The 26,612-nt window shown below is 42.2% G+C and overlaps 1 protein-coding gene across 5 annotated transcripts in view; it reads left to right on the forward strand.

The window, feature by feature from the left end:
• The window catches only part of FTO (FTO alpha-ketoglutarate dependent dioxygenase), a 414,507-nt gene that overhangs the window by 223,216 nt on the left and 164,679 nt on the right, over positions 1 to 26,612 (forward strand). For all 5 annotated transcript variants that reach the window (XR_009692357.1, XR_009692356.1, XM_061138528.1 and 2 more), the window contains one exon: positions 7,366 to 7,490. Coding sequence is in view for 3 of the 5 variants with exons in the window: in XM_061138528.1 (XP_060994511.1) it covers positions 7,366 to 7,490 (125 nt within the window). In the remaining 2 variants the exon portion in view is untranslated. The remainder of the gene's footprint in view (positions 1 to 7,365; positions 7,491 to 26,612) is intronic.

Below are 26,612 nucleotides of genomic sequence, written 5' to 3' on the forward strand. Positions count from 1 at the left end.
GTGTCTCAAGGTTCCTTAGACTTTTGAAGAGATACCCCACAACAAGGGGAGAACCTCCGGTCCTCCATACCTTCAAAGCTTCAAAAAAAAAAAGAAGATGCTCCAGTTTGTTTTATATGTTGAGTTTCATAGAAGAATACCTTTAGGGAGGAAAGAGGTTTATCTGTGAAGTATGGAAAACCGTTGCAGTAGGGCAGGCAAGCCACTCCAGTATTCTTGCCTGGATAATCCCATGGACAGAGGAGGCTGGCGGGTTAGTCCATAGGGTCGCAAAAAGTTGGACACTGTGGAGCAAAACAACTTGGTGCAGCATGGCAGTTCATCTAGAGCATGGGATGCAGACCTGAGATGAGGCTAGGTGGTATTCCAGGACTCTACACATAGTGAGAATCACTCAGACAAGCTGATTACATCTTCAGCGCCTTTTCAATTTCTATGACTGTGTCCAGGAGGTCTTCATTTAGACTCATATGTCTCTAACATTCTCCCATACACATTCATGTCCTCTTTTACAAAGAAGAAACCAGCTTCAGCCTCAGAACCTTCAGCAAGCAACAATAATATCCGTCTAGAAGGAGAGGAGATTACAAGGAGATCAAACCAGTCAATCCTAAAGGAAATCAGTCCTGAATATTCATTGGAAGGACTGATGCTGAAACTGAAGCTCCAGTACTTTGGTCACCTGATGCGAAGAACTGACTCATTGGAAAAGACCCTGATGCTGGGAAAGATTGAAGGCAGGAGGAGAAGCACACAACGGAGGATGAGATGGTTGGATGGCATCACCAACTCGATGGACATGAGTTTGAGCAAGCTCTGGGAGTTGGTGATGGACAGGGAAGCCTAGCGTGCTGCAGTCCATGGGTTTACAAAGAGCCAGACATAACTGAGGACTGAACTGAACTGAGAATGAGAGGAACATTTAACTTTGTTTTTAATATATTATTTTTCTGGTTATCTTCTCATTTATGACAAGTAGCACTGGTCTTCTATTCCCCCCCCCCCCCCCATTTTTCTTTTGAAGAGAATGAGGGTTAGTATATATATATATAAGTTGATTGAAAGAAAAATTTTAGGTATTAATATAAGATCTCCTGGAGGAGGAAATGGTAACCCACTCCAGTGTTCTTGCCTGGAAAATCCCATGGACAGAGGAGCCTGGCGGGCTGCAGTCCATAGGGTCACAAAGAGTCAGACACAGCTGAAGTGACTGAACACAGACATTAATACTTTATATACAAATAATTGATATCTATTATAATATGTACCTGCAGACATGTCATAAACTGCATGACTTTCTGAGGTTCCTTCTGACTTTCAGTGGATGAGATGAGGTATCACAGATAAGGAGCAATGCTGTTGTGTCTGACTCTTCGTGACCCCATGGACTGTAGCCTGGCAGGCTCCTCTGTCCATGGAATTCTACAGGCCAGAATACTAGAGTGGTTAGCCGTCCCCTTCTCCAGAGTATCTTCCCAACCCAGGGATCGAATCCAGGTTTTCCACATTGCAGGCGGATTCTTTACCATCTGAGCCACCAGGGAAGCCCAATGCTGTTGTTAGAATACCCATATTCAATAATTATGAGAGAATAGCATTGAAACACGTATATTACATATATAAAATAGATGACCAGTGCAAGTTCGATGCATGAAGCAAGGCACTCAAAGCTGGTGCCCTGTTGCTCTGGGGCAACTCAGAGGGATGGGGTGGGGAGGGAAGTGGTGGGGGGAGGTTCGGGATGCGGGGACACATGTGCACCCCAGGCTGATTCATGTCACTGTATGGCAGAAACCACCACAGTATTGTAAAGTAATTATCCTCAAATTAAAATAAATTAATCAATTAAAAAAAAAAGAATTATGAGACTGAACTAGAATGATGAAAGTTTGGGAAACTCAGAACTAGGAGAACTAGTTATTTAAATAGACCAAGAAATGAGTCCTTTTGTGAAGTGACAAGAGCTCCTTGGTGGAGCACATGACTGTCTCTCAGCTTCTATGAGTTTTATCAACTCATAAAATAGTAATAATAATAATAATAATGTGTGTGTGTGTTAGTTGCTCAGTCGTGTCTGACTCTTTACGACCCCGTGGACTATATATAGCTCGTCAGGCTCCTCTGTCCATGGGATCCTCCAGGCAAGAATACTGGAGTGGGTTGCCATTCCCTTCTCCAGGGGATCTTCCCGACCCAGGGATTGAATCTGGGTCTCTCACATTGCAGGCAGACTCTATAATAGTAATTTCTTAAAAGAAGACAGTCTTCCATTGCTCTTTGTTTTTGCAATACTTGTTTTTCCAGTTCCTACTTTTATTACCAGTTTGACAAGCATTTATTAAAAGTCATTAGGATGGGGAATACATGTAACTCCATGGCTGATTCATGTCAATGTATGACAAAACCCACTGAAATGTTGTGAAGTAATTAGCCTCCAGCTAATAAAAATAAATGAAAAAAAAAAATCCAAAAAAAAAAAAAAGTCATTAGGGGAGCATTGGGGATACAGTCGTAACTAAATAGACATGGTCCTCTGCCCTCATGAACTCAACTTTCTTCAATCCTTCCTCTTCAGGATCCGTGGTAAACTAGGGCTTCTGGATAAAATTTAAACAATATGAAAGGCCAAGAAGAGATAAACGACTTTTTTTAAGAAGTCAAATAGAGAAATAATTTTATTTTCATCATGTCTTTGGAGCCATCTGGATGTGTATTTTATTTTCCATTTGAAGCACTTTTTGGTAAAATAATAGGTACCAGCAGGTATAGTGATAAACTGCATGACTTCCTGAGGTTCCTTCTGACTTTCAGTGTTTGAGGTGGGGTGTCACAGACAAGGAGCAATGCTGTTGTTAGAGTACCCATTGATGCCAAGACCTCTCTGAAATAAGACATTTTGTACACTATAGGCTACAAATTGGCAGCTGCCTGAATTCCATTTAGCCATTGTTTCTTGTTTGGCCCACATGGTATTTAAAAAAATGGGGGAGCCAGAGAGGGGCAATATAGGGATGGGGGGTGGAAGGTGCAAATCCCTGGGTGTAAGATAAGCTCAAGGATGTATAATGCAGGGAATATAGCCAATATTTTGTAATAAATGTAAATGGAAAGTAACTTTTAAAAATTGTATTAAATGCAAATAAAACTGCAATGGGGTATTGCCTCCTACCAGTCAGAATGGCCAATATCAAAAAGTCTACAAATAATAAATCCTGGAAAGGTTGTGGAGAAAAAGGAATCCTCCTGCATTGTTGGTGGGAGTGTAAATTGGTGCAGCCACTATGGAGAACTGTATGTTGTTTAGTCGCTCAGTCATATCTGGCTCTTTGTGACCCCATGGACTGCAGCCCGCCAGGCTCCTCTGTTCGTGGGATTTTCCAGGCAAGAACGCTGGAGTGGGTTGCCATTTCCTTCTCCAGGGAATCTTCCTGACCTTGGGATCAAACCCCCGCCTCCTGCACTAGCAGGCAGATTCTTGACTACTGAGCCACCAGGGAAGCCCATGGAGAATAGTACGTAGGTTCCTTAAAAAGAAAAAACAGAGCAAAACAAAACTGAGAATAAAGCTACCATATGATCCTGTGGTCACACTCCTGGGCGTATATCTGGGGAAAACTTAATTCAAAAAGATACCTGTACCCCAGCGTTCATAGCAGCACTGTTTATAATAGCCTAAGACTTGGAAGCTACGTAAGTGTCCATCAACTGATGAATAGATAAAGAAGATGTGATACATATACAATGGAATATTACTCAGCCAAAGAATGAAATGGTGCCATTTGTAGCAACTTGGATGGATCTAGAGATTATCATACTAAGTGAAGTAAGTCAGGTGAAGGCAGATATCATGGGATATCACTTATATGTAGAATCTAAAATATGACACAAATGAACTTATTTATGAAATAGAAACAGACTCACAGACATAGAAAACACACTTATGGTTACCAGAGAAGAAAGGGGATGAGGATGGATAAATGAGGAATTTTGGATTAAAATTTACACACTACTATATATAACATAGGTAACCAACCAGGACCTATTGTATAACACTGGGAACTATAGTCAATATCTTGTAATAACCTATAGTAGAAGAGAATGACAAAAAATATATATATATAAACTGGTTCACTTTGCCGTACACCTGAAACTAACACAACATTGTAAGTCAGGTATATTTCAATAAAAATTTTAAAAACAAATCAAATTTGCATAAAATTAAAAACTAAAAAAAAATTAGTTTCTGACATTTTAAGATTTGGCATTTTCACATTAAAAAAAGAACAGAGTTCTTGTTTATTTTGAAAATTCATAAATCTGGCTCCACCAAAACAGCGTTTCTGAAAGGCAGAGTTGCCTGGGGCTGAGGCTGAGTAGCGACTGTCTTTTTAGACAAAGCATATGCTCTCTTCAGGTACCTTGCTTAACTTACCCATGTTGCCTTTCTGGTCCTTGTCAGTATTTGAATTTACAACCCCTGCTTTCAACACTGGGAGCCTGGGTGTCATGCTATAGAATCACCTAGAGAAACCCAGCATTCCTCCCGGTGCTGGGGGGCCACAAGTATTGTTATCCTAGGAGCTCATGTGTACTTAGTCGCTTAGTAGTATCCAGCTCTTTGCGACCCCATGGACTATAGCCCACCAGGCCCCTCTGTCCATGGGGATTCTCCAGGCAAGAGTACTGGAGTGGGTTGCCATGCCCTCCTCCAGAGGATCTTCCCAACCCAGGGATCGAACCCAGGTCTACCGCATTGTGGGCGGATTCTTTACCATCTGAGCCACCAGGGAAGCCTTAGGAGCTCATCGAGTATGCATTTGGTTATATCACCAGTAGAGTAGCTGTCATTCTGGGTCCAGGAGGCAGAGAGAGGACCCTTTTCCTGACTAATGCTAGATACATTATTGTGGATCCTTTCCAGTGGACATACCGTTTCCTGTCTGATCTGTAAGGTCTGTACTTTTACTTGTTTTTTCTGGCTGCACCACACAGCATGCAGGATTTTAGTTCCCCGACCAGGGATTGAACCCATGCCCACTGCACTGGAAGTGCACATTCTTTACCTCTGGACCGGCCAGTGAAGTCTCTCCTGTCTTACCTGTTTGTATCAGTTAGGATGTTTGATTGTAAGCAACAGAAACTGATTCCAGTGAATTTGAACAAAGTGGGACTTTATTGAAAGGATGTTGGATAGCTGAAGTTGTCCAAAGAAACTCTAGAGTTTGAGAGAACAGACTTATGGACTCGGGGTGGGGAGGGAATAGAGTGTGGGATGAATGGAGGGAGCAGCATGAAAACATATACACCACTATATATAAAATGGCCAATGGGAATTTGCTATATGACTCAGGGACCTCAAGCCAGGGCTCTGTAACGACTTAGAGGGGTGGGATGGGGAGGGAGGTAGGAGGGGGGTTCAAGAGGGAGGGGACTTATGTATACCTATGGCTGATTCTTCTTGATATTTGGTAGAAACCAATAAAATATTATAAAGCAATTATCCTTCAATTAAAAAGAAATAAATTTAATTATGTATATGAAAAAAAAAAAGAAAGTGATCTGGACTCAAATTTCAGGAAGCCGGGAATACTTTGAGGACTATGGGTGGTAGGAACTGTGGAAATATAGATAAATTGCTACTACTACATTCTGCAACCCGCCCCCCCCCCCCCCTTCTTTGTCATTCTTAAGTGTCTAAAGTCCTGGAAAAGAGAATTAGGTTGGCCTGGCCCACATCCTTGATGGGGGAGAGCAGAACACTTTGGTTGACAGTCCCGCTAAGATTACATACAATAAAAGACTTCCCCCACAAGGAGAGCTGGGTGCTGTTACAGGAAAGGGGGACTGGGTATGGATGGAGGGCAACGAAAACTGCAAGTGTGTGTCACATGTCTTCTCACGGTTGTCTTGAAGATATTAAGCATACAGTGTAAAATGTTATAGAGGATTGGGGAAGTAGTATGTCAAGATCCATGAGAATCAGATGTTGAGTGTACTCTTCACATCAGTGAAGGTGTGGACGTCAGTTAAATAAGGAATTGTTTAGTCACTAAGTCGTGGTTGACTCTTTTGCGATCCCATGGATGGTAGCCTGCCAGTCTCCTCTGTCCATGGGATTCTTCAGGCAAGAATACTGGAGTGGGTTGCCATTTCCTACTCCAAAATAAGGACTATACCAAGTGATTAGAGCAGAGAAAGTGGCAGTTTTATTCCCTTTAGCAATTGCTTTAGTTATAACATCTCCAAAGAAGCCCCCCCCCCCAACCTTTCTATGAAGAACAACATTTATAAATCCTAAAGATTTCTACTCCAGTTGTTAATATATGAAGGTAAATGCATGTGAAGAAAAGTTCTGTGATTAGAACTTGAAAGGCATTTGTTCACTCGGATTTCAAGTACCAGTAGAATACTTTCCATTATTTTCTTAATTGTTTTTCTAGTGTCACAGACATTTGCATGTTTAAGACACATATAAAAAGAACCTACAGAGGTGAGTTGTAAAGTTGAAATGACAATTTCAAATTTGAGTTTCGATGTAACACTAGTTATTAGAGTGAGCCAGGTGTGATGCGCTTGCTTTTCAACTACTTAAAAAAGCAGTGTTAAATTTCGAGTGTTTTTGTACTCACCTGTGTATTCACCTAGTTTTTTTTTTTTTAAGTACCATAGCCATAACCATGGAATAGCAGATTCTTCCCCAAATCATGTGTCTACAATGCATACGAATCCCTGTCTCTACTATTTGAAGCAGGTAGTGGATTTTCAAACCTGGAAAGATATCCATAGAGATATACTCTTCTTTGATTCTTGTGCTCTTAGTGTTCCTTTCTTCGTAAGCTCTTGATTTGCAGCAAGCAAGGAAAATGGAGTGAACCCCAAAAAAGAAAAAATTCCTGGCATGGCTGGAAATAGAAATTAATGATTCAAATAAGAAAGGCAGTGCAGTAAGCCTCAGCTGGGTGGCAGGAAACAGAAGGAAAGTCAGAGACTGTTCTTTTTTAAGAGGCCAAACAAACAACACAGAGTGAAGCGTACGTGAAAATAATTTCTAATAGTAGCTCGTGGTCAGCAGTTGCCAGGGAAAAAAAAATCATTGGTGCACTGAGAAAATTAGAGTGAGAACGCACAGCATCTTGACATGTTACTTAAGGCAACGGAGCTTTAGAGTTTACCTTTTGTGCCGTGTACATTGATTAAGTACAAAATATATGCTGGCCATTTTTGACCATCATTTACTGTATTGATTTGTTAGCAGGGGAACTGTAATAAAAAAGCCATTGATTTACTGTCCTTATTTGCTTATGGGCTTTTTTTCATGATTAATTTTTCACTTTCACTTTCTCTTTTTGGGATCGTTTCTTCTAGACAAGCGCTGTGCTTCGTGAAGTTAGAAGAGAGGGGATCTCCATGGAGCAAAAGAATGAGATGTTGACGTCCATCCTCGCCGCGATCACCACTCGCCAGAACCTGAGGAGAGAGTGGCATGCCAGGTTTGTTCTATTACGAAATGGGATTTGTTGTCCCTGGAAAATGAGGGCTCTCTTTGGGGAAGCCCTTCCTGACGGCTGGCCTCATCCCTCTCAGTGGAGGGGCCATGAAAAAATAGAAGCAAGTTACAGATGCTTTCAGCCAAAGTTTTCTTTGCTGCCCATGGTACCTGCACTAATTGCAGTGATCCATGATGTCATCTGTATGCATATATGATTTATCCTCGAGTGTAGCGTTTAGCATAAATGTTTACATCTTGAGCATAACGTAATCTGAGTACCTGATGCTGAAGAACCCTTTTAATCAACTGTCTAAAAGTCAGCACTGCTGTTTAGCTGGGGCAGGTGTCTAGGAAATTCACACAGTGTTCTTACATCACGCGGGAGGCAGATTGCTTGCACTTAGTCTATGCAGAACTGACCAAATAGAGATGACTTTGGCTTCAGCCCCGTTTCTATGCACATGGACTTAACTGTGGTTAGACAGCTGTGGCTGGTAAAAAGTGTCTATAGGTCATCAGTTTTTACAGAATGGATTCTTGCATGCTAAGTACCATGTTATCCTGCTTTTCTTTGAAAAATGCTTTGCTGGTAGAAGCAAAGAATCAGTTCCTTCAAATGTTAAAATTATCCTTTAGACGTGTAATGTGTATTGTTGAATTACCATCAGTCTCTGAGCAAGAGGAGAGGAGTCAGGAAAATTATGCTGGATTCTGCGTCCGAGTCTTATTCGATGCTTAAAAATTCTGTGTGCCTGGGAGTGAAGAACATTTATTGATAGCCATAATATTCTCCAAATGAGTTCATGCAACAGAATTTATAATAATTAATGGCTTTACTAGTAACAATTATCATAAAAATAGATTTGCTTGAACAAAGCTGAAGATGAGCATTTTCCAAAAAAGGAGACAGTGAAGAGTATGAACTATCCATTATCATTCGGTATCAGAAAGCTGCTTTTTCACATATGTGTATTGTTTCTGAATTTAGACTTGCATTGAAACCATCATTTTAAAATTCCCAGTCACATTTTCCCCTTACCCCCTTTTTGTAGTGTGGTCAGGGAGAATGACAGTTTCTCAACTACAGTCATGAAATGATTTTCAATCGATGTTTCAATAATTAATTTAAAATGTTTCTTTCTATTACAGTTTAAATACGTATATTCACTAAAGTATGCATATTTTATTAAATAGTAGAATATCCATGAGGGGACGTCTAAGAGATTGCTCTCTCTCTTTGACCTTTTATATCTTTTCTGCTGGTGATTTTTTTTTTTTTTTTTGGCTGTGCTGTGAGGGTTGTGGGATCCTAGTTCCCAGACTAGGGATCAAACCTGGGCCCTCAGCAGTGAAAGCATGGAGTCTTAAGCACTTCACTGCCAGAGAATTCCCCTGGTGATTCTTATTAAATACGAAAGGAAGGGAAGGAACTTCCCTGGCGGGCTAGTGGTTAAGACTTTTCATTCCAATGCAGGGGATATAGGTTCAACTCCTGGTCAGGGAAGCTAAGATCCCACATGCCTCGTGGCTAGAAAGGCAAAGCATAAAATAGAAGCCATATTGTAACAGATAGAATAAAGACTTTAAAATGGCCCACATCAAAAAAAATAATCTAAAAAAATATATTAAAAGAAGAAAGAAAGACAGCAGAAGATAGAAGGAAGGATGGGCGGGAGGGAAGGGGAGAGAGAGAGAAAGAAGGAAAGAAAAGAAAGGAAAGAAGTCCCCTGTAAACCCTCTCCCATCCCCTCAACCCCTCCGCAGACAGCACAGCTAGAAGAAATGTTGAGAACAAGAACGGACGGCCTCTGTTGAAAGCATTCGCTTTGTTAACAATAATTTTCTAATACACCAACGCATCAGACGGCATGGCCAAAAGTGGCCTGTTTTTAAAAGGAGTCTGGTTGCTGCATTTCTGGCCCTTAACTACTAACAATTTAATCAGGAGTTGGAGCCAGGGCTGAAGTTGACGTAGTCTAGCATCTGAAACAAAACTTGTCGAGTTTCCTTTGTGGCAGGGGAGGAGACAAGAAAGAGCTTAGCCGCTGACACTCTGCAGACCTCCTTAAAACCAAACACCTGAAAGAAAATTTCAAGAGGGCAGTGTCTTGAGAGCTCAGAAGTGTCCTCAGAGTATTCAATAACCGTAATCCTTCCCCCGCCAACCCCCGACCCCCATCCCTCGACCAGCCCCATTTGATGTTTCCCATCCCATTGATCTATCTAAAAGACTCGTCCATGCGGTCTGTATAAACAGACAGTTGCCATCCACCTTTATTTTCCTCATCAAAGCTTCCCCTGGCCGTCTGGAACTGGGCATCGCCTGGAGTGTCCATCAGGCGTGCGGTGGTGAAAGTTATAAAACACCCTCTCTGGCATTAACCCAGAGTAGTCTGGGTTTCAGAGGTGGGCCTATTGTGTAAATTCGGAACTACACAAGGCAAAACGTACTCTGACAGATAATAATTAGTGCTTGCCAAAGGCCAAGCAATGGGTTACAGTATTTTACTTTTCACCCCAGCTATCAGGGGATCCATGAGATTTAGGTAATAGAAATTTTTTTTTTTTCCCTCCGAAAGTTAAATACAGATGACTCTAATTACCTGATACTGCACCTTAGAGAATGCATTAGAAAGAGTAAGAGTAGGACTTGAAGAAATTTAGGTCACTGAGACTCCGCAGCTGGTGCTAGCTTTAGTGGAAGTCCTGTTGTAATAAAGGCTTTGGTAGGTTCGTTTATGTGAACGATATTAGGGAGGCTGTCTTCTGCACAACTCGTAACTTGGTTTTCAAATATTTGTCTGTCTCTGCAAGGGCCAGGAGCCGAGCCATTGTTTGGGATGCACTGAAGTCTCTTAAACTGAAAGCATATGTTCCCTGTAATTTGGCTTTTGGAGGAAAGTGTCAATTCTGCGTGACTCGGGGTAACTGAGTTTGTCACAGTGTCACACGACCCTGGGATTCTCGAGGCATATCTGAGTCCTGTGGGTTTCCTTCCCCAAGCCCGGTAATCCCATAAACAACCCTCTCCAAATAGGCTTATTAGGGCTGTCTATTCACTTCCCTGGAGTTGAAAGATCCCAAGTACATCGGGAGAAGCCGTGTGAATGCAGGGTAAGTGTTAACAGAAGTGGTACCGAATTTCTGAAGATTTGGCTTTGTTTATACAGTCCACTCCGCCTGATGGACAGCTTGTTATAGCTTTTAAAGAACTGGCCAAGCCCTCTGATCTGACCCCTTCTTGACCTCTGCAGCCCGAAGGTCAGTCTGCAGCTAATAAACTCGAAGGTTCTTAAGGTCTACTGTAGGAAAAGGCAAAAAAAGAGCAGCTGCAAGGGCTGGGTGTCCCGGGATCGGCTGCTCAGGGGTCACTCTCTGATAATGAAAATGATTACCAAATTATATGGAAGTTTAACCGCGGTAGTGAGTGAGAGGAGGGTGGAGCCCAGCGTATTAGGTTTGATAAATGAACTGTGAAGAGGCCCATCTGGTCCTCAACATCTTTTCTCCCCCTCTTTCCCTACCAAGGGGAAACATTTTAAAATAACAGCAGTACATATAGACTCAATGACCCATGCAAGGAGCTGGAATGGATTAAGATTTAATGGTGACAGTGGAAGAAATTATCATTTGAAAAGTGCCCTAAAGAAAAGGTACAGTTCCAAGTCCAGGCCCGAATTGTTTTTCTAAATAAGAAGAAAAAAAAAAAAAAATCAGTGCCTTTGTTTATTTTACACAAATCCCTGACGTCTTGCCTAGATCACTGAAAAATCTGAGGGTGTGTTTGTTATGGAATAATTATTTGTAGTCAGCTTAAGGAAAGGAATGGGCTTCCTTTGCCTTGAACATGTCAGAATGTGAAGCAAATTATTATTTTTCCTGCTTGCATGCTTAGTCGAGAGAACGTAACTAAGTCAAGCTTAGCAAAAATGCTTTACCAAAAAATTGCAATCCGTTTCAGCAACTGGCCACTGAACGTTGTACATTCTTTTTTTTTTTTTTTTTTTTAGATACTAAATATACATGTGACTCTTGCACACTGTTTTACTCCTACACTTGGCAGTTTTCCTGTAAAAATAAGAAAGTGCCTAATGCTAATTGAGTAGATATGTGTATTCCTTTCTTTATCCCTTTTTCAAAGAAACATCATAACAATGCTGATTAGAGCCAACAATGGGTCAGTCTCAAGCTATATGTTCCTTTACTTGTGAATGGAGAAGAGTAATCTGTCTAAGGGGGTTCCCCGTACGGCTCAGCAGGTGAAGAATCCATCTTCAATGTGGGAGACACAGGAGAGGCAAGTTCCATCCTTGGGTCGGGACGATCCCCTGGAGGGGGAAATGGCAATGCACTCCAGTATGCTTACCTGAAAAGTCTTGCAGACAGAGGAGCATGGTGGGCTACAGCCCATAGGGTCGCAAAGAGTCAGATGTGACTGAGCGACTCAGAAAGCAATCTATCTAAATAAAACTCTCTCCCAGCTTCCTCTGGCCTCTGGTTGTCCTGGTTTCTGACCAGCGACATTGGTGTTCACAAATCTCTGTGCTCTTCTTCAGAGGCACATCCTACGCTTCTCCTTTCTGAAAGATGGTGATTTTATTCAATGAGCATTTTAGAAAATAGGTTTTTAAAATTTATTCTTTGGCTGCTTTGGGTCATAGTTATGACACAAGGGATCTTCCTTGCATCACGCTGGATTCTTTGTTGCAGTGTGGCTCAGTAGTTGGCGGTGTGCTAGCTTAGTTGCTCTGTAGCATGTGGGATCTTAATTCCCCCACCAGGGATCGAACCCACATCCCCTGCATTGCAAGATGGATGCTTAATGCCTGGACCACCAGGAAAGTCCTGAGCATTTTTGTGTATTTTGTATGCCTATTCGATATAAAATACTGTGTGAGGTGCTGTGCTTGAGATAAATTCTTATTGTGTGTTCAGCAGCCAATTTATCTGGGGATGAGAACTAAGCAAATTCCTAGAAAGAGGCTGTGGAAAGCAGTGGAAGAGAAAGCAGTAGAGCTGTCGTGACCACAAGAGTGGCCCTTTGCGCTAACCCTCCCTGGAAAGTATTTAATTGTAGATGTCTCTGAAATCTAACATTGCCATGCTGTTGAAAACTCCTTAATTGAACACTGTTGCCTGCATCATACAAGCCACACCCAGACAATGCTTATGTTTAAAATAGAAATAAAAATCTACTAAACATTACTCAAAGTTACCATATTTTTCATCTTAGGTTTTGTCTTGACTGTGTATATCCACAGGGATTTGCAGTGAGCAGAAATCTCATTGGGTTGGGTGAAGGATAACTCAGGGAGCTGAGGTACATTTCCAGAATGAAGTGTGCTTTTTAACTTTAAAGCATTCTCCTTTAAATTTTTGCTCGGCAAGGTGCAAATATAAAAAATAAGATGAAAGCCAGGCCATTCGGGGTTTTTTTATTTTTTTATTTTTATTTTTTTTTCTCCTTTATTTATTTATTTTTTCAGGGGGTTTTGTTATACATTGAATCAGCCATGGATTTACATGTGTTCCCCATCCCGATCCCCCCTCCCACCTCCCTCTCCACCCGATTCCTCTGGGTCTTCCCAGTGCACCAGGCCCGAGCACTTGTCTCATGCATCCCACCTGGGCTGGTGATCTGTTTCACCATAGATAATATACATGCTGTTCTTTCGAAACATCCCACCCTCACCTTCTCCCACAGAGTTCAAAAGTCTGTTCTGTACTTCTGTGTCTCTTTTTCTGTTTTGCATATAAATTGAGATATAATTCATGTAACATAAAATGAATCATTTGAAAATATACAGTTAAGTGTTGTTTTTTTTTTTTTAGAGTATACACAAGATTGTACAACCATCACCATTATTCAATTTCAGAGCATTTCTATTACCCCCAAATGAAACCCTGAAACTGTGAACAACCACTCTCAAGTTTCCCTTCTCCCTACAGTCCCTGACAACCACTTTCTGTCTCATCTACTTTCTGTCTCTATAGATTTGCCGATTCTGAACATTTCATACGAATGGAATCACGCAATATGTGACCTTTTGTACTTGACGTCTTTTCATTTAGCATAATGATTTCAAGGTTCATCCCCATTGTATCAGTTCTTCGCTCCTTTTTATTGCCAAAAAATCCTGCGTTGTATGCATAGACCATGTTGTGTTGATCTGTTCATTGGTTGATGGACATCTGGGTTGTTTCCAACTTTCTGGCTCTTACAAATAGTACTGCTGTGTACACTCATGTACAAGTGTTTGAGTGGCACGTTTTCAGCTCCTCTGAGTACAAACCTAAGCCTGGAATGGGTGGGTCGTATAACAACTCCATGGTTAACTTCTTGAGGAGCTGCCAAGCTCTTTTCGTCAACTGCTCCACCATTTTACATTCCCACCAGTAGTACCTAAAGGTTTCGATTTTTCTACAATCTTGCCAACTCTTGTTCTTTTCCTTTTTTTGGATTATATTATAGACATCCTAGTGTTATCTCCTTGTGGTTTTGATTTGCATTTCCCTGATGACTAATGATGTTGAGCATCTTTTCATGCGCTTGTTTAATACCACTTTTTTTTTAATTAGGAGATTTTAAAACATGACAGACTTAAGGACTTATCCTTTAAGTGGTAAAGAGGTCATGAGCCTGTTAGGGTATATGGCTTGTAGGATAGATAGAGCTCCAAATGAAGCTGGCATGAGTGTGCCCAGTCCTTTATTTATTTGCATGTGGCCCATGTGTGTATTTATTTCTTTCTGATTCTCCCCTACATCCCGCTTCTACCATTCTCCTAGATTTCTTTCATTATAGAATCTCTGAACATTGCACACTGGATGGGAATGTAGCCCAATCCAACGGAAAGTCTGTTCACCTAAGCTCCACCCACTTCTAGGCTCAAACAGGGCTTACTATATTTCCCTAGTAGACAATTTCAGTTGGGTCCAAGGAGCCTTAAAGTGGTATAGAAAAAAGTTTTTTTTTTTTTCTTTTTTATAGCCAATATTTTTTGGCAATAAAAAAGAATGAAGAACTGATACATGCTATAGTGGGGATGAACCTTGAAATCATGTGTTTTTTTTTGTTTATGGTAGTTTCTTAGAAAAACTTTTAGAACTACTTCTTTCCAGTTAAAAGTAGCTTTGTAGACCTAGTTGTCTTTTTTTTTTTTTTTCCGATGTGCACCATTTTTAAAGCTTTTATAGAATTTGTTACAATATTGCTCTGTATTATGCTTTGGGTTTTTGGCCAAGAGGCATGTGGAATCTTAGCCCCCATACCAGGGATCGAACTCACACCCCCTGCACTGGAAGGTGAAGTCTTAGCCACTGGACCACCAGGGAAGTCCCCCTAGATGTCTATGTGTACATGTCTTTCCCACATTGGGCTTTGGCTTCTCAAAAAACTGCCAAGTTACCATCTTTTTCTGGACAAGTAAAACACCCAGACATCTATTATTGAGATGTGACCATCCTGTTACTTTCCACAGCCCCAACCATCATCACTTACCTCCAGGATGGATCCACTTTGGACAGGCTACAAAATCGAGTTGTTATAACCCAGATCTTGTAACGAACAGCGTTTTCTTTCCTAAGCTAATCAGCTTCAGAATTCTGATATGGATGCAACAGGTAAAACATTTTGTGTGGATCGACTTTGGTTGTCAGGCTCACACAGTTTTCTCCATGGTTATCTGATCTCTCTTTTTGTCTGCTGGCAGGCCCGAATTCTACTCAAGCCTGACAGGTTGCCCCCGTCCAGTTTTGCAGTTATAAGTTATTTTCTGAATGCTTACTATATACAGGTAACTGTGCTCTATGCTGTCGGAAATGGAGCAGACGCATTAAAAAGAAAGATGCATTAAAAAGAGGGCAAAAAGGAAGTCCCTCCTTCATAATTTTGAGGAGGAATGAGCATTTGAGATATTGGCCTATTGCTTTGAGTTTATAGTCGTCTAATCCTACCAAGGATGGAAACCTGGAAACTGGATATAAGGGGAGATCTCTAATAGGCGCTGAGTCTCTGGGATTTAACTCCCAACCCAACACCTCTGACCCTTGCGCTCTGGGCACAGACTGACTTGGGTTCTCGAGGAAGAGCCCAGGAGTGAACAGCGTGGAACTGAGCCGGGACCAGGACAGACAGACATGGCCGCCCTGAGCCAGCCGTTCCTGAGTCCCTGTCCTTCCCGAAAGTGAAATTGAATGAATGAAGAAAGGAAGAATAGGGCGAGGGGAAAGGGCCTCCCCAGGGCATTTCTCTGAGTAAGGGGTCGGTTTCAGGCCAGGAGAGCAGAGCTGAGGCTGAGCATGGCTTCGAGTCCATATTTCAAAGGGCAGCTGATCTTTGCTGGTTACCTGCTGATATCCGGATGGGCTTTGATGGTGTCAGCACAGTGATGAGCTCAGGCTTGGCAACGAGGCATTGGGGCCAGATTTGTCTTCAATACGAGGAAGTCGTGGTCACAGAAAGTGGACTCACCAGCCTTGAGGTTGGGCTATGGAATGATGTTGTTGCTCAGTTGTGAAGTCGTGTCTGACTCTTTGCAACCCCATGGACTGCAGCCCACCAGGCTCCTCTGTCCATGGGATTTCCCAGGCAAAAATACTGGAGTGGGTTGCCGTTTCCTTCTCCAGGGGATCTTCCAGACCCAGGGATCAAGCCTGTGTCTTCTGCATTGGCAGGCAGGTTCTTTACAGACTGAGCCCGCAGGGAGGCCCATGAGATGATGAGGCTGTTGTCCTGTGAGACAACAGGTGATGAGTCATCTGACCATGTTAGTTGGGAACCAGAAGTTGTGGCATCTCCAGTTCAGTGGCTGCCCCCTGCAATGAGCTAAATGTGTGTGTAGCGTGGGGGGTAGGGGAGCAGGGAGGCACTGGCCGGCTAGTTGTCATCCATGTCATTCTTTTTAATGCGTCTGCCCCATCTCCTTTAATAATTGCAGTCTCCGCTTTCTGCTGCCCTTAGCAGAAGAATGTCCTTTGTGTCTCTGAACCAGATTACTCCATAAAATCGGATAACTCCATAAAACCTCCTCATAAATGTGTAGGAAATGAAACATTGTATAAATTTAGAGCACAGGGATTAAATGAGTCTAGAGATAAAGTTACCTTTCTTCCAAGATACAGCAACTTATCTTAAGGAGGCAAGTGTTGTTAATGTTATTACCATTGTTACTGTCACGATTTGAACGGTTTTATGGGGGACAAAAGCCAATTGACTTCTGCGCATCTTATTTGTAAAATCAACACATAGGCTTCAGTATGGGCCCTGCTCCTGGCAGTTTTCCGAGTGGTAGCTGGCTGTTTCTTAGAGGCAGTGCTTCTTCAGTTTTTTGAGAAAACATGGGTTCATTCATTGATTTATTCATTAAATACTTATCAAGCAGCAGCTACTTATCAAGCACTGTTCCAGGTGTTAGAAACAGCAGTGGACAAAACTGATGAGCATTTTTCTCTCATGGAGCTTCTATTCAAGTGGAATGATCAATAAAAAGTGTTTTCCTGAGTAGAACTCTGAACATTTCTTTAAAAAAATAATGTGCGGCGACTTCCCCGGCCGTCCAGTGGTTAAGACTTCGCCTTCCAATTCAGAGAGTGCAGGTTTGATCCCTGGTTGGGGAGCTAAAACCCCACATGCCCTGTGGCCAAAACCCCCCAAAAAATTTAACATAGAAGCAATTATGTTAACAAATAACATAAATTTGTTAAATTTATGGAATTTAACAAATTCCATAAAGACTTTATAAATGGTCCACTCCAAAAAAACTCTTTAAAAAAATGTGCACAGTTGCCATGTCCTACCTATTCAGCACACAGCAGAAGCAAAATATAGTCATTCAGTTGAAACAGAGATAAAATTTCCTCTTCTCATGTTCATCCTAAGATGATCACTTGTTATCAAACTTGCAACTCTAGTCCTAGTGGGTCAGATTTGTGACACAGTCAGGGAATGCCAGTGTTCTGACACTCACCATCCTTGGAGTCCACAGCATTAATTTTTTCTTAGATAGTTTGCACCCTAGTTTCCAATGACTTTAACACAAAAGATGTGTCACTTTAAATGTCTTCACTTTAAAGAAGGCTTAAATTCACCTCATGTTGTATTCGCAAGTATCTCTTATGAGTAAACAGTAGAAGCTATACATATCTCATTGACGTCGAGGGTGGGGGAAGATTACACGTGACAGTGTGACAATACAGTCCAGCATTTAATAGATGGTATTTATGATGACTGTGAGTGAGCAGTCAGTCATCACTCACTGATTTAGCAAATATCTGTCACGTGCCTACCTGGTACCAGACGCTACTGTACTCCCTGAGGTTATAGGAATGAATAACACTTGACCAGGGGAAATAATAATCTTGTCTAATAATGCAGTACAAAGGGGTTAAGTCTGGATTCTGGAGAAGTCCTTGTCCCAGAGATGAAAGTGGCAGGTTCACCGGAAATATTCTTGTGTGATTCTTTATATGCCCGGCCTCTGTGAGGACTGCTGCTCCACTGAGTTAACTGTACAGCCTACACGTGGGTAAGAGCCTCCTGTTTTCAAGTGTGTGTGAGAGAGGGGAGAAAGCTCGATGTGATTATGGGCCAGAGGATAAAATCTGGGCTGCCTTGTCTCCAGAGAGGTCTCAGTGTTAAGGGGGGAAAAATGATTTCTTCCAGAGTAAAGTTTATGACTACGGTATAGAGGTTAGGAGCATAGATGCTGAGCAGATGGCCTAGGTTTGAATCTCAGATCTACTTCTGAAACTCCAGGCAAGTTGTGATGAACTCAACAAGTTACTTAACCCCTTTGAACCTCAGTTTTCTCATTTGTAACTTGCCTGAGGGGATAGTAAGAGAACATATTCCTTAGAAATGTTTAAGGGATTCCATGGAAAACACCTACAGCAAATACCTGTCACATACTATGTGCTCAATAAAAATTGCCCCTCCTTTTCAAGGACTTCCCTGGCAGTCCAGTGGTTAAGACATTTTGCTTCCACTGCAGAAGGCACTGGTTTGATCCCTGGTTGAGAAACTAAGATATCCCATGCCACATGCTGTGGCCAAAAATTAGGAAAAAAAATTCCGCTCCTGTTCAGATCAAAACAAAAAAGTGAAGAGCAGTGTAAGCCAGACTCACTTAAACTGGCCTCTCCTTTGCGAGAGTGCCCCCATGTAAAACCCAAGCTTCGTGATATGGCTGGATGTTGCTGAATTGGTGAAGGAGGGAACGTTAGCTAGAACTCAACCCATGTGAGGCCCTGTCTTGAGTAAGGACTGTCACATCAAATTGACAGAGACTTGAATACCAATTTGAATCCTGTCTTCAGCTGGCTTGTAGACTCTGGGCACGTCAGAGACATCGGATCTCAGCAGCTCTGTCTACAAAAGAAGTGGCTTGATTCCGTGACCTCGAAGGCATCTTCCCTCTCTGGCAAGGTGTGACCCTCTGAGTTAGCGCCCAGGGGGCCACTAAAGTTGGGGTAGTTGTCACTCCTGAAGGCTTTTACCTTTTACCTCCACTGTCCTTGAAACCTGAAGTTGTCCTAATTTTAGCCAGAGTAGCAGTGAACATTTAGTGAGAACTCTCTAAGTGCCAGACAAAGTTTTAAATGCTTTAGAAGGTGAGAAAAGGAAGACAGAAGGATGCAAAGTCATTGCCCAGGGCAGCAGAGCTAATAGTGCATGCATGTCTGCTCACTTGCGTCAGTTGTGTCCGACTCTGTGTGACCGTATGGACTGTCAACTGCCAGGCTCTGTTCATGGGTTTCTCCAGGCAAGAATACTGGAGTGGGTTGTCATGCCCGCCTAAAGGGGATCTTCCTGACCCAGGGATGGAACCTGCGTCTCCTGCGTCTCCTACATTGCAGTGGAAATGGAATTTAAGCCAAGACAGCCCAGCTCAGACCTCTGCTGTGTGGCCGTAGCCAGAGCTGGAGTAATAAGACTTTCCTCTTTGTCAGCCACTCACATGTTCTCCTAGTACTTGACCTGGGTCTAAGCGTGGAGGTAGATGGGCGTATGTCTGTAAATGTGTATTTCCTCTGGTACCTAAGCGCGTTTCGTACTTTTTAATTGTGGGGGGCACCTCTCTCTCTCTCTAAGGAAGTAGTTTCCAGCTCATACTTTATAAATCTCCCTACCTTAAATCCTTGAAAGTAAAGTTATTACATTTATAGCTATGTCATCTCTTCTATACTGGTTACAATCTCTTAGAAGTTGGGAGAGTAGGGGCCCAGATGAGAGCATCAAAGTTTAGCCTCCAAGGATCTGTAAATCCTTTAAGTGGAGTAATTTCAGAGCCGGGTTAGTTAAGGCTGATTTGAGTAGATTTCCTTAGGCTGAATGGGTAGCATTTATCTTCTCTATAATGGGTTAATCACTGCAGTACAGTATGTTTATATCTAGGAAACAATTTACCGCACGTGAAGAGCAGTAATTTTATTTTATCTCAGGGGTGTCCCCAGTGTATTTTATAAATTTTCCCTGTAATGGATATTCCAGGTTCTAGATAAAAGTTTAACTCTGGCTTTCAGTTGAGGAAGGAATGGGGTGAAGGGTGGGGGTAGGGAATAGCTCTGCCGGCCTGTAGGGGACACTGTTGCCTCATTTATCAGGATGATTTTTCACTGTCTTGTCCCAGGACAGAAACAAAACAAACAAATCAAACAACAAATATAGGTCCGGTCACCTTAACATTGCTTATTGAAATTATTTGAGTGATTCCTGTGTGTTTAGAATATTCGGCGATTGGGCGGTATTGATCAGGCTTTTTAGTATCCACGCCAGGAAAGGCATAGCTTAGTGTTTCTTTCCAAGAGACGAGTGATCGACAAGCCTTTTCTTACATTTCTTACTAGCTTTCTCTTCATCCTCTTCTCTGGACAGGGTGCCACTTTGTGATTTAATAAACCTGAGGTTTAACATGGACCATCTTAATTTTTTACGAACTTCTGCCCATGTTACATTGAAATGGTTCGATTCTGTTAACGTTGTATTCTGAATGACTATCCTAAGCCTTGGGGAGGGCATTTTGGAAGTTCCAGCTCCCTTCTTTTGATCCAGATCTTTATCATCACTGAAAAAGATGCGGTTTATGGAGAAAATGAAGTCATGTCTAGAAGGCAGGCGTGTGGAGCTCCCGGTCTGAAATCCTGGAAGCATCCTGCCAGATGCTCGACCTGCTCTGGGTTCGGCCTGTCTCTCACCCCAGCCTGCCGATAGCCTCTGCCTCCATGTCCAGGTGCCCCGGGACCCTGCCAGGAAATCTCTAGCCCTCCCTGGCCAGCTCCGGCCTCTTCCCCACCAGAGCAGCGGCCCTAGAAGGCGATTGTAATTAACCCCTGGAAAGCATCAGTTCTGCTAAGGCAGCGTGTGCCGTAATGATACTGTTCGCTCGCCCCCTTTCCAGTTTCACCATCAATTATGCCATGTGTTTCATCCAGTTGGTGCTACCCTCCCAGTGTTAATTATAACCTACAAGACTGTTACAGTTAATTTTATGGCAAGCATATTGTCTCTTCAAGGCTCCGGAGCAGCTCATAAATTATCTTGAAGGTAAAATGTAACTTGGGGAACCAGTTATGAAAATTCCATCCATCTCGCTTAGGAGCCACAGCTGCTACTGTCAGCTGCCTCACGGCCGCATCGTGAAGGAATTACGGTGGGTCAAGTTTAAGAGGGGAGGCCCAGGCTGTCACCAAGGAGGAAGGCTGTCCTGGCCCTGTCAGACCAGTGCCTTCTGCCAATCCCTGGTGCTTTCACTCTGCAGGCAGGAAGAGGCAGGCAGCACAGGTGAACGGTCCCCAAGCTGTCTGTATTCATTACTTTACAGAAACTTGTAGGTAGGCAGGTCCGGAGACCTCGTTCCTTTTCTGTTGTCATGATGTTAGGCATCATCTGCAAAGTGTGAGAGAGATGACTCTATAACTAAGTCTGGGCTTGGTTCCAGAGAGCCCAGGAGGAGAGGGGCTGGAGGCGTCAGGGACTGTGTCTCCCAGGAGCCCCACGCTGGGCTCTCCCCATGATGCCCTGATCTTTCCCAGTGATGCCTTGGTCTCTCCAGCTAATGCTTGTCTGGCCAAAGCCCTGGGCTTCAGCCGATGTTTTCCTTGTGGTTGTTAACTGGTTTTCCAGTCTGATCAAGTGAGATTTCGCTGTGAACGAACATCCTCTTAAAATCGCCTACTAAATAAATTAACAGGTTCTCTGATTGGGATAATAAACACCCGTCTTTTCAGTTTCCTCGCACGAAGCAGAAGCTTTACATTTCAGCCCTCGGGGCTTTGGCATTATTATTTTTAATGACTTGAACACCAGTCTTTCATTTAGCTTGTTTGTATAGTTACTGTAAATGATCTTTCCGCTGTTGGTTCTTCATTTGAAATTCCGCATGTTATGCTCGCTTTAAAAGCTTTGAGGGGGCCTCTGAGGATTGGGAGCCTTCTTAAGCACAACATCTTCCAGCAGCACTAGAAGCAGGCCATGGCAGAAAAGTCAGAGCGGGTGTGCTAAGAAAGTAGGCGTGCGTGTGGAAATCTCAGGGCGAATCCGTGGGATGCAAACACAAAATAGCACCGGCTTGATGCTGGGTGACGGCTCTGCGTGGCAAGGAAAGTAGTCCTTACCTGAGCTGTTCATTTCTCCCTGTGTGTTTTGGAGCATGTCCTGTGTGTTCACACAGGCACCTGCCTTTGTACCAACAGCCCCGGAGACTGTTACATCTGGGCTATGTGACTTAGAGAATGAGACTTGTTTTTTTTTTTTAATAGAAGTATAGTTGATTTACAGTGTTTTATTAGTGTCAGGCATACAGCATAGTGATTCTGTTTTATATATATATTCAGATCCTTTTCCATTTTAGTTTATCACAAAATATTGAGTATAGTTTCCTGTGCTACACACTACCTACGTGTTCATCTTTTTACGTATAGTAGTGTGTGCCTGTTAATCCCAAACTCCTAATTTATCCCTTCCCAGCCCTTACCCTATGGTAACCATAAGTTTGTTTTCTATGACTTTGAGTCTATTTCTGTTTTGTAAATATTTTATCCTTTTATTTATATCCTTTTTTTTTTTTTTTGATTCCACATCTAAGTGACATCATATGATATTTGTCTTTCTCTGTCTGACCTCACTGAGTATGATAATCTCTAGGTCCATCCATGGTGCTGCAAATGGCATTATTTCATTCTTCCTTATTGCTGAGTAGTGTTACACATTATTACACTCAGTATTAGGGCTGAGTAATATATACACATTATATATATATATATTATATATATATATGTGGGGCTAACCAGGTGTCCCAGTGGTAAAGAATCCACCTGCCAATGCGGGAGACGTGAGTTCTATCCCTGGGTCGAGAAGATCCCTTGCCTGGAAGATTCCATGGGGCCTGGTGGGCTCCAGTCCACAGGGTCACAAAGAGTCAGACACGACTAAGCACACACACACGCACACACACGTCACATCTTGCTTATCCATTCATCTGTTGATGGACACTTAGGTTGCTCTCATGTCTTGGCTACTGTAAATGGTGCTATTATGAACACTGGAGTACCTGTAATTTTTCGATTTTGAGTTTTCGTCTTTTCTGGGGAGACCCTGTGTTGAGGGCACGTGAAACGGTGAAATCATGCCTGAAGAGAGGTTGGACTTAATCACAGACATGTTCTTCTGAGCTTTCGACCATAAAACAGCTGAATACCTGGGTACTTGTGAGTTTTCTAGTGAATTCAGACAAGACGCTGCAAACTCAGATGTCTGCAGGGAGGGCCTGGCAGATCATTTGGATGAATGAACACAGAGAAGTGGGGTTGAAAGTAAACGGGGAAGTTCACACCCTATCTGAAGTGGGCAGCAAGGAGGCTGCATCTGTCTTACCAGGTCTCCTACATTTTCGAGAGAAGGGGGGAAATTCAAACTGTGTGTGTCAGCTAACAATTTGAATGTTAGCCATAATTCAAAGGTTTTTATTTGAAAATAAGATTTCCTGAGAAATCTGTATGCAGGTCAAGAAGCAACAGTTAGAACTGGACACGGAACAGCATACTGGTTCCAAATCAGGAAAGGAGTATGTCAAGGCTGCATATTGTCACCCTGCTTATTTAACTTATATGCAGAGTACATCATGCGAAATGCCGGGCTGGATGAAGCCCAAGCTAGAATCAAAATTGCCGGGAGAAATATCAGTAACCTCAGATATGCAGATGAGACCACCCTTATGGCAGAAAGAGAAGGAGAACTCAAGAGCTTCTTGATGAAAGTGAAAGAGGAGAGTGGAAAAAGTTGGCTTAAAACTCAACATTCAGAAAACTAAGATCATGGCATCCGGTCCTATCATTTCATGGCAGATAGATGGGGAGACAATGAAAACAGTGAGAGACTTTATTTTGGGGGGCTCCAAAATCACTGCAGATGGTGACTGCAGCCATGAAATTAAAAGATGCTTGCTTTTTGGAAGAAAAGCTATGACCAACCTAGACAGCACATTAAAAAGCAGAGACATTACTTTGCTGACAAAGATCCATCTAGACAAAGCTATAGTTTTTCCAGTGGTCATGCATGGATATGAGAGTTGGACTATAAAGAAAGCTGAGCGCCAAAGAATTGGTGATTTTGAACCATGGTATTGGAGAAGACTCTTGAGAGTCCCTTGGATTGCAAGGAGATCCAACCAGTCAATCCTAAAGGAAATCAGTCCTGAATGTTCAATGGAAGGACTGATGATGAAGCTGAAACTCCAATACTTTGGCCACCTGATGCAAAGAACTGATTCATTTGAAAAGACCCTGATGCTGGGAAAGATTGAAAGCAGGAGGAGAAGGGGACGACAGAGGATGAGATGGTTGGATGGCATCATGCACTCAGTGGACATGAATTTGAGCAAGCTCTGGGAGTTGGTGATAGACAGGGAAGCCTACTGTGCTGCAGTCCATGGGGTCGCAAAGAGCCAAACACGACTGAGCAATTGGACTGAACTGACTGAAAGGTTTTTATGTGTTATTCAGGCCAATCAATACATGTCTGCAGATTGGATGGTATGGCTAGGGTTCTGAGTATAGAATGCAAGTCCCTGCCTGCTTTGAGTGAAAAATCTTCTCCACCATCTCATGCTTGTAGAGAAGAGAGGCAATGACCCTGGCCAGGGAGCCAGGAGGCAGTCTGAGTACTGTGACCTTGTAATGTTGTTCTGTTCTGTGTCAGTTCTTGCTTGGAGGAAACATTTGCGTGTGTTTTTTTTTTGCCTTTAACTTGGCAATCTTTCATCTTTCCTTTTACAGAGGAAGCATATGAGAGTTTTCCAAAGTGAATGAGGTGAATATGGTGCTCATTGTCACTATAAAAATGGTGTCTGCAAAAATGTTGGCAGCTTGGAATCCTGAGTTTGGTTTTCAGGAAGGTAGGGCAGGGACTCCATTGCTGGTGATCACCATTTCTCCTATTACACCCTCAAGTTTATGCCTCATCCCCAGCTCCGCCACGGGGGAACCCAGCTGTTCCTTCATGGCACAAAGATGTCATGTGGACAGAATAATCTTTCAGTCTGTTTGCTCAGACTGATGGCCCCGTGGAGGTGTGGTCAGGGAAGTTGTTAAATACATGTGGGTTTGATCTTCTGGAGAAGAGGAAAATATAAAAAATGATTTCTTTCCTTTAATAAAAAGAAAAAGATAATTCTAGATCTTGGCGGCTGTGAGAGTCAACTGCTACACATGCGTGGTTCAATTTCATTGTAAATATTTCATAAGGGTTATTAGGAAGGAGCCAGGCTGACATCACAACCCCAACTATACCAGAGGAACCATTTCACTGAAATAAGCCAACATTTCTAAAGAAACATGAATTTCTAATGTAAAGTTAACATCAGGTCAGAAAACCCTCTGGAAGGAATGCCTGTATCAATGTTTATAATCTCTGCATTTATGGATTTGCAGTTTGTGCAAAAGACTCCCAAAGAGACTCTATTTTGGTTAAATAAGACTAGCTTGTGAAATAGTCTGTATATCCAAATCCATCCTAACCCAATGTCTTGGCAGCCTTTTGTATAAATAATGTCTTTTCCAAAATGTGTGTATTTGAAAAAGGAAAAGGAAAATTAAGTGGCAAACTGTGTCTCTGGGTTGCCATAAACTGACAGAATCCTAGAAACAGAAAGCAAAGACTGACAGCTCATTTGTTCTTTGAACAAATTATAGGGCTGTACATTAATTTATGGATTTTATTGATGTATGGAAGGTTGCCGTGAGAGGCAAAATGTTTACCCTACTGTTTTTTCCTTTTTTTTTTTTTTTTGGAATAAAAGTTTATTTAAGCTTTTGGGGGCTGGTGCAGTGGAGGGGGGAGTATGTCACAGAAATTATGAGTTTTAGGAGTATTTGGCAGGGGAAAAAAATGAAAGAATGTTCACGTTTTATAAAAACTTAATCTGCATTCACAGATGGTCATGTTCAGGTGCTATTTTAATTACGAGGTAAAGAACAGCCCCACACGGTAGGAAGTCATCCTAATAAATGGAGAGAGGCTTTTGTCTTCAGGCGTCGAAGATCCTGGCTATGGAGAAATTTAAATACTTTGTGCTACAGGGGAGAGTCTCAAAATGACCAAAATACTTGGAGAAAGCAAAATGATGGACTCTACTCAAGATCAAAGGAGTCTACTAGACATGTTTTGCCAGCATGTGGCTTTGAACTTCCTCAATAGTGGTCATTTTAGCAATGGCCTTTCGAGTGATAAATGTCCACCATGGATATCTTCATGTGATCAGAGGGAAAATAAACAGAACAAATTGCAAATATATCTTGAAAATTTTAATCCCAAGTGGAAGTTATTTCTTTATGGTTCTTCAGCTCCGAGCACTGCTGTGCCCTTCAAGATAGAGTGCCCAGAAGAACTAAGAATAATTCAGACACTGTGGTAACTTACAGCTTGCATTAATAACACACAAATAGAACAGTCTTCTTATTAAATATCGGTAATATATTATAATAATGTTTTACTGTCTTTCCCTTAGTGGGGAATTATGAGGACCTCATGTTAGGACCTCAGTGTCCTGACATAGTTAATTATCCATGGATAATGGTTTTCAGGCATCGCTGTTCTGAGGGATGCAGCTTTGTTGTGGAGGGCCTAAGT

Source organism: Dama dama, chromosome 4, assembly GCF_033118175.1.
Source record: "Dama dama isolate Ldn47 chromosome 4, ASM3311817v1, whole genome shotgun sequence".
NCBI lineage: Eukaryota > Metazoa > Chordata > Mammalia > Artiodactyla > Cervidae > Dama > Dama dama.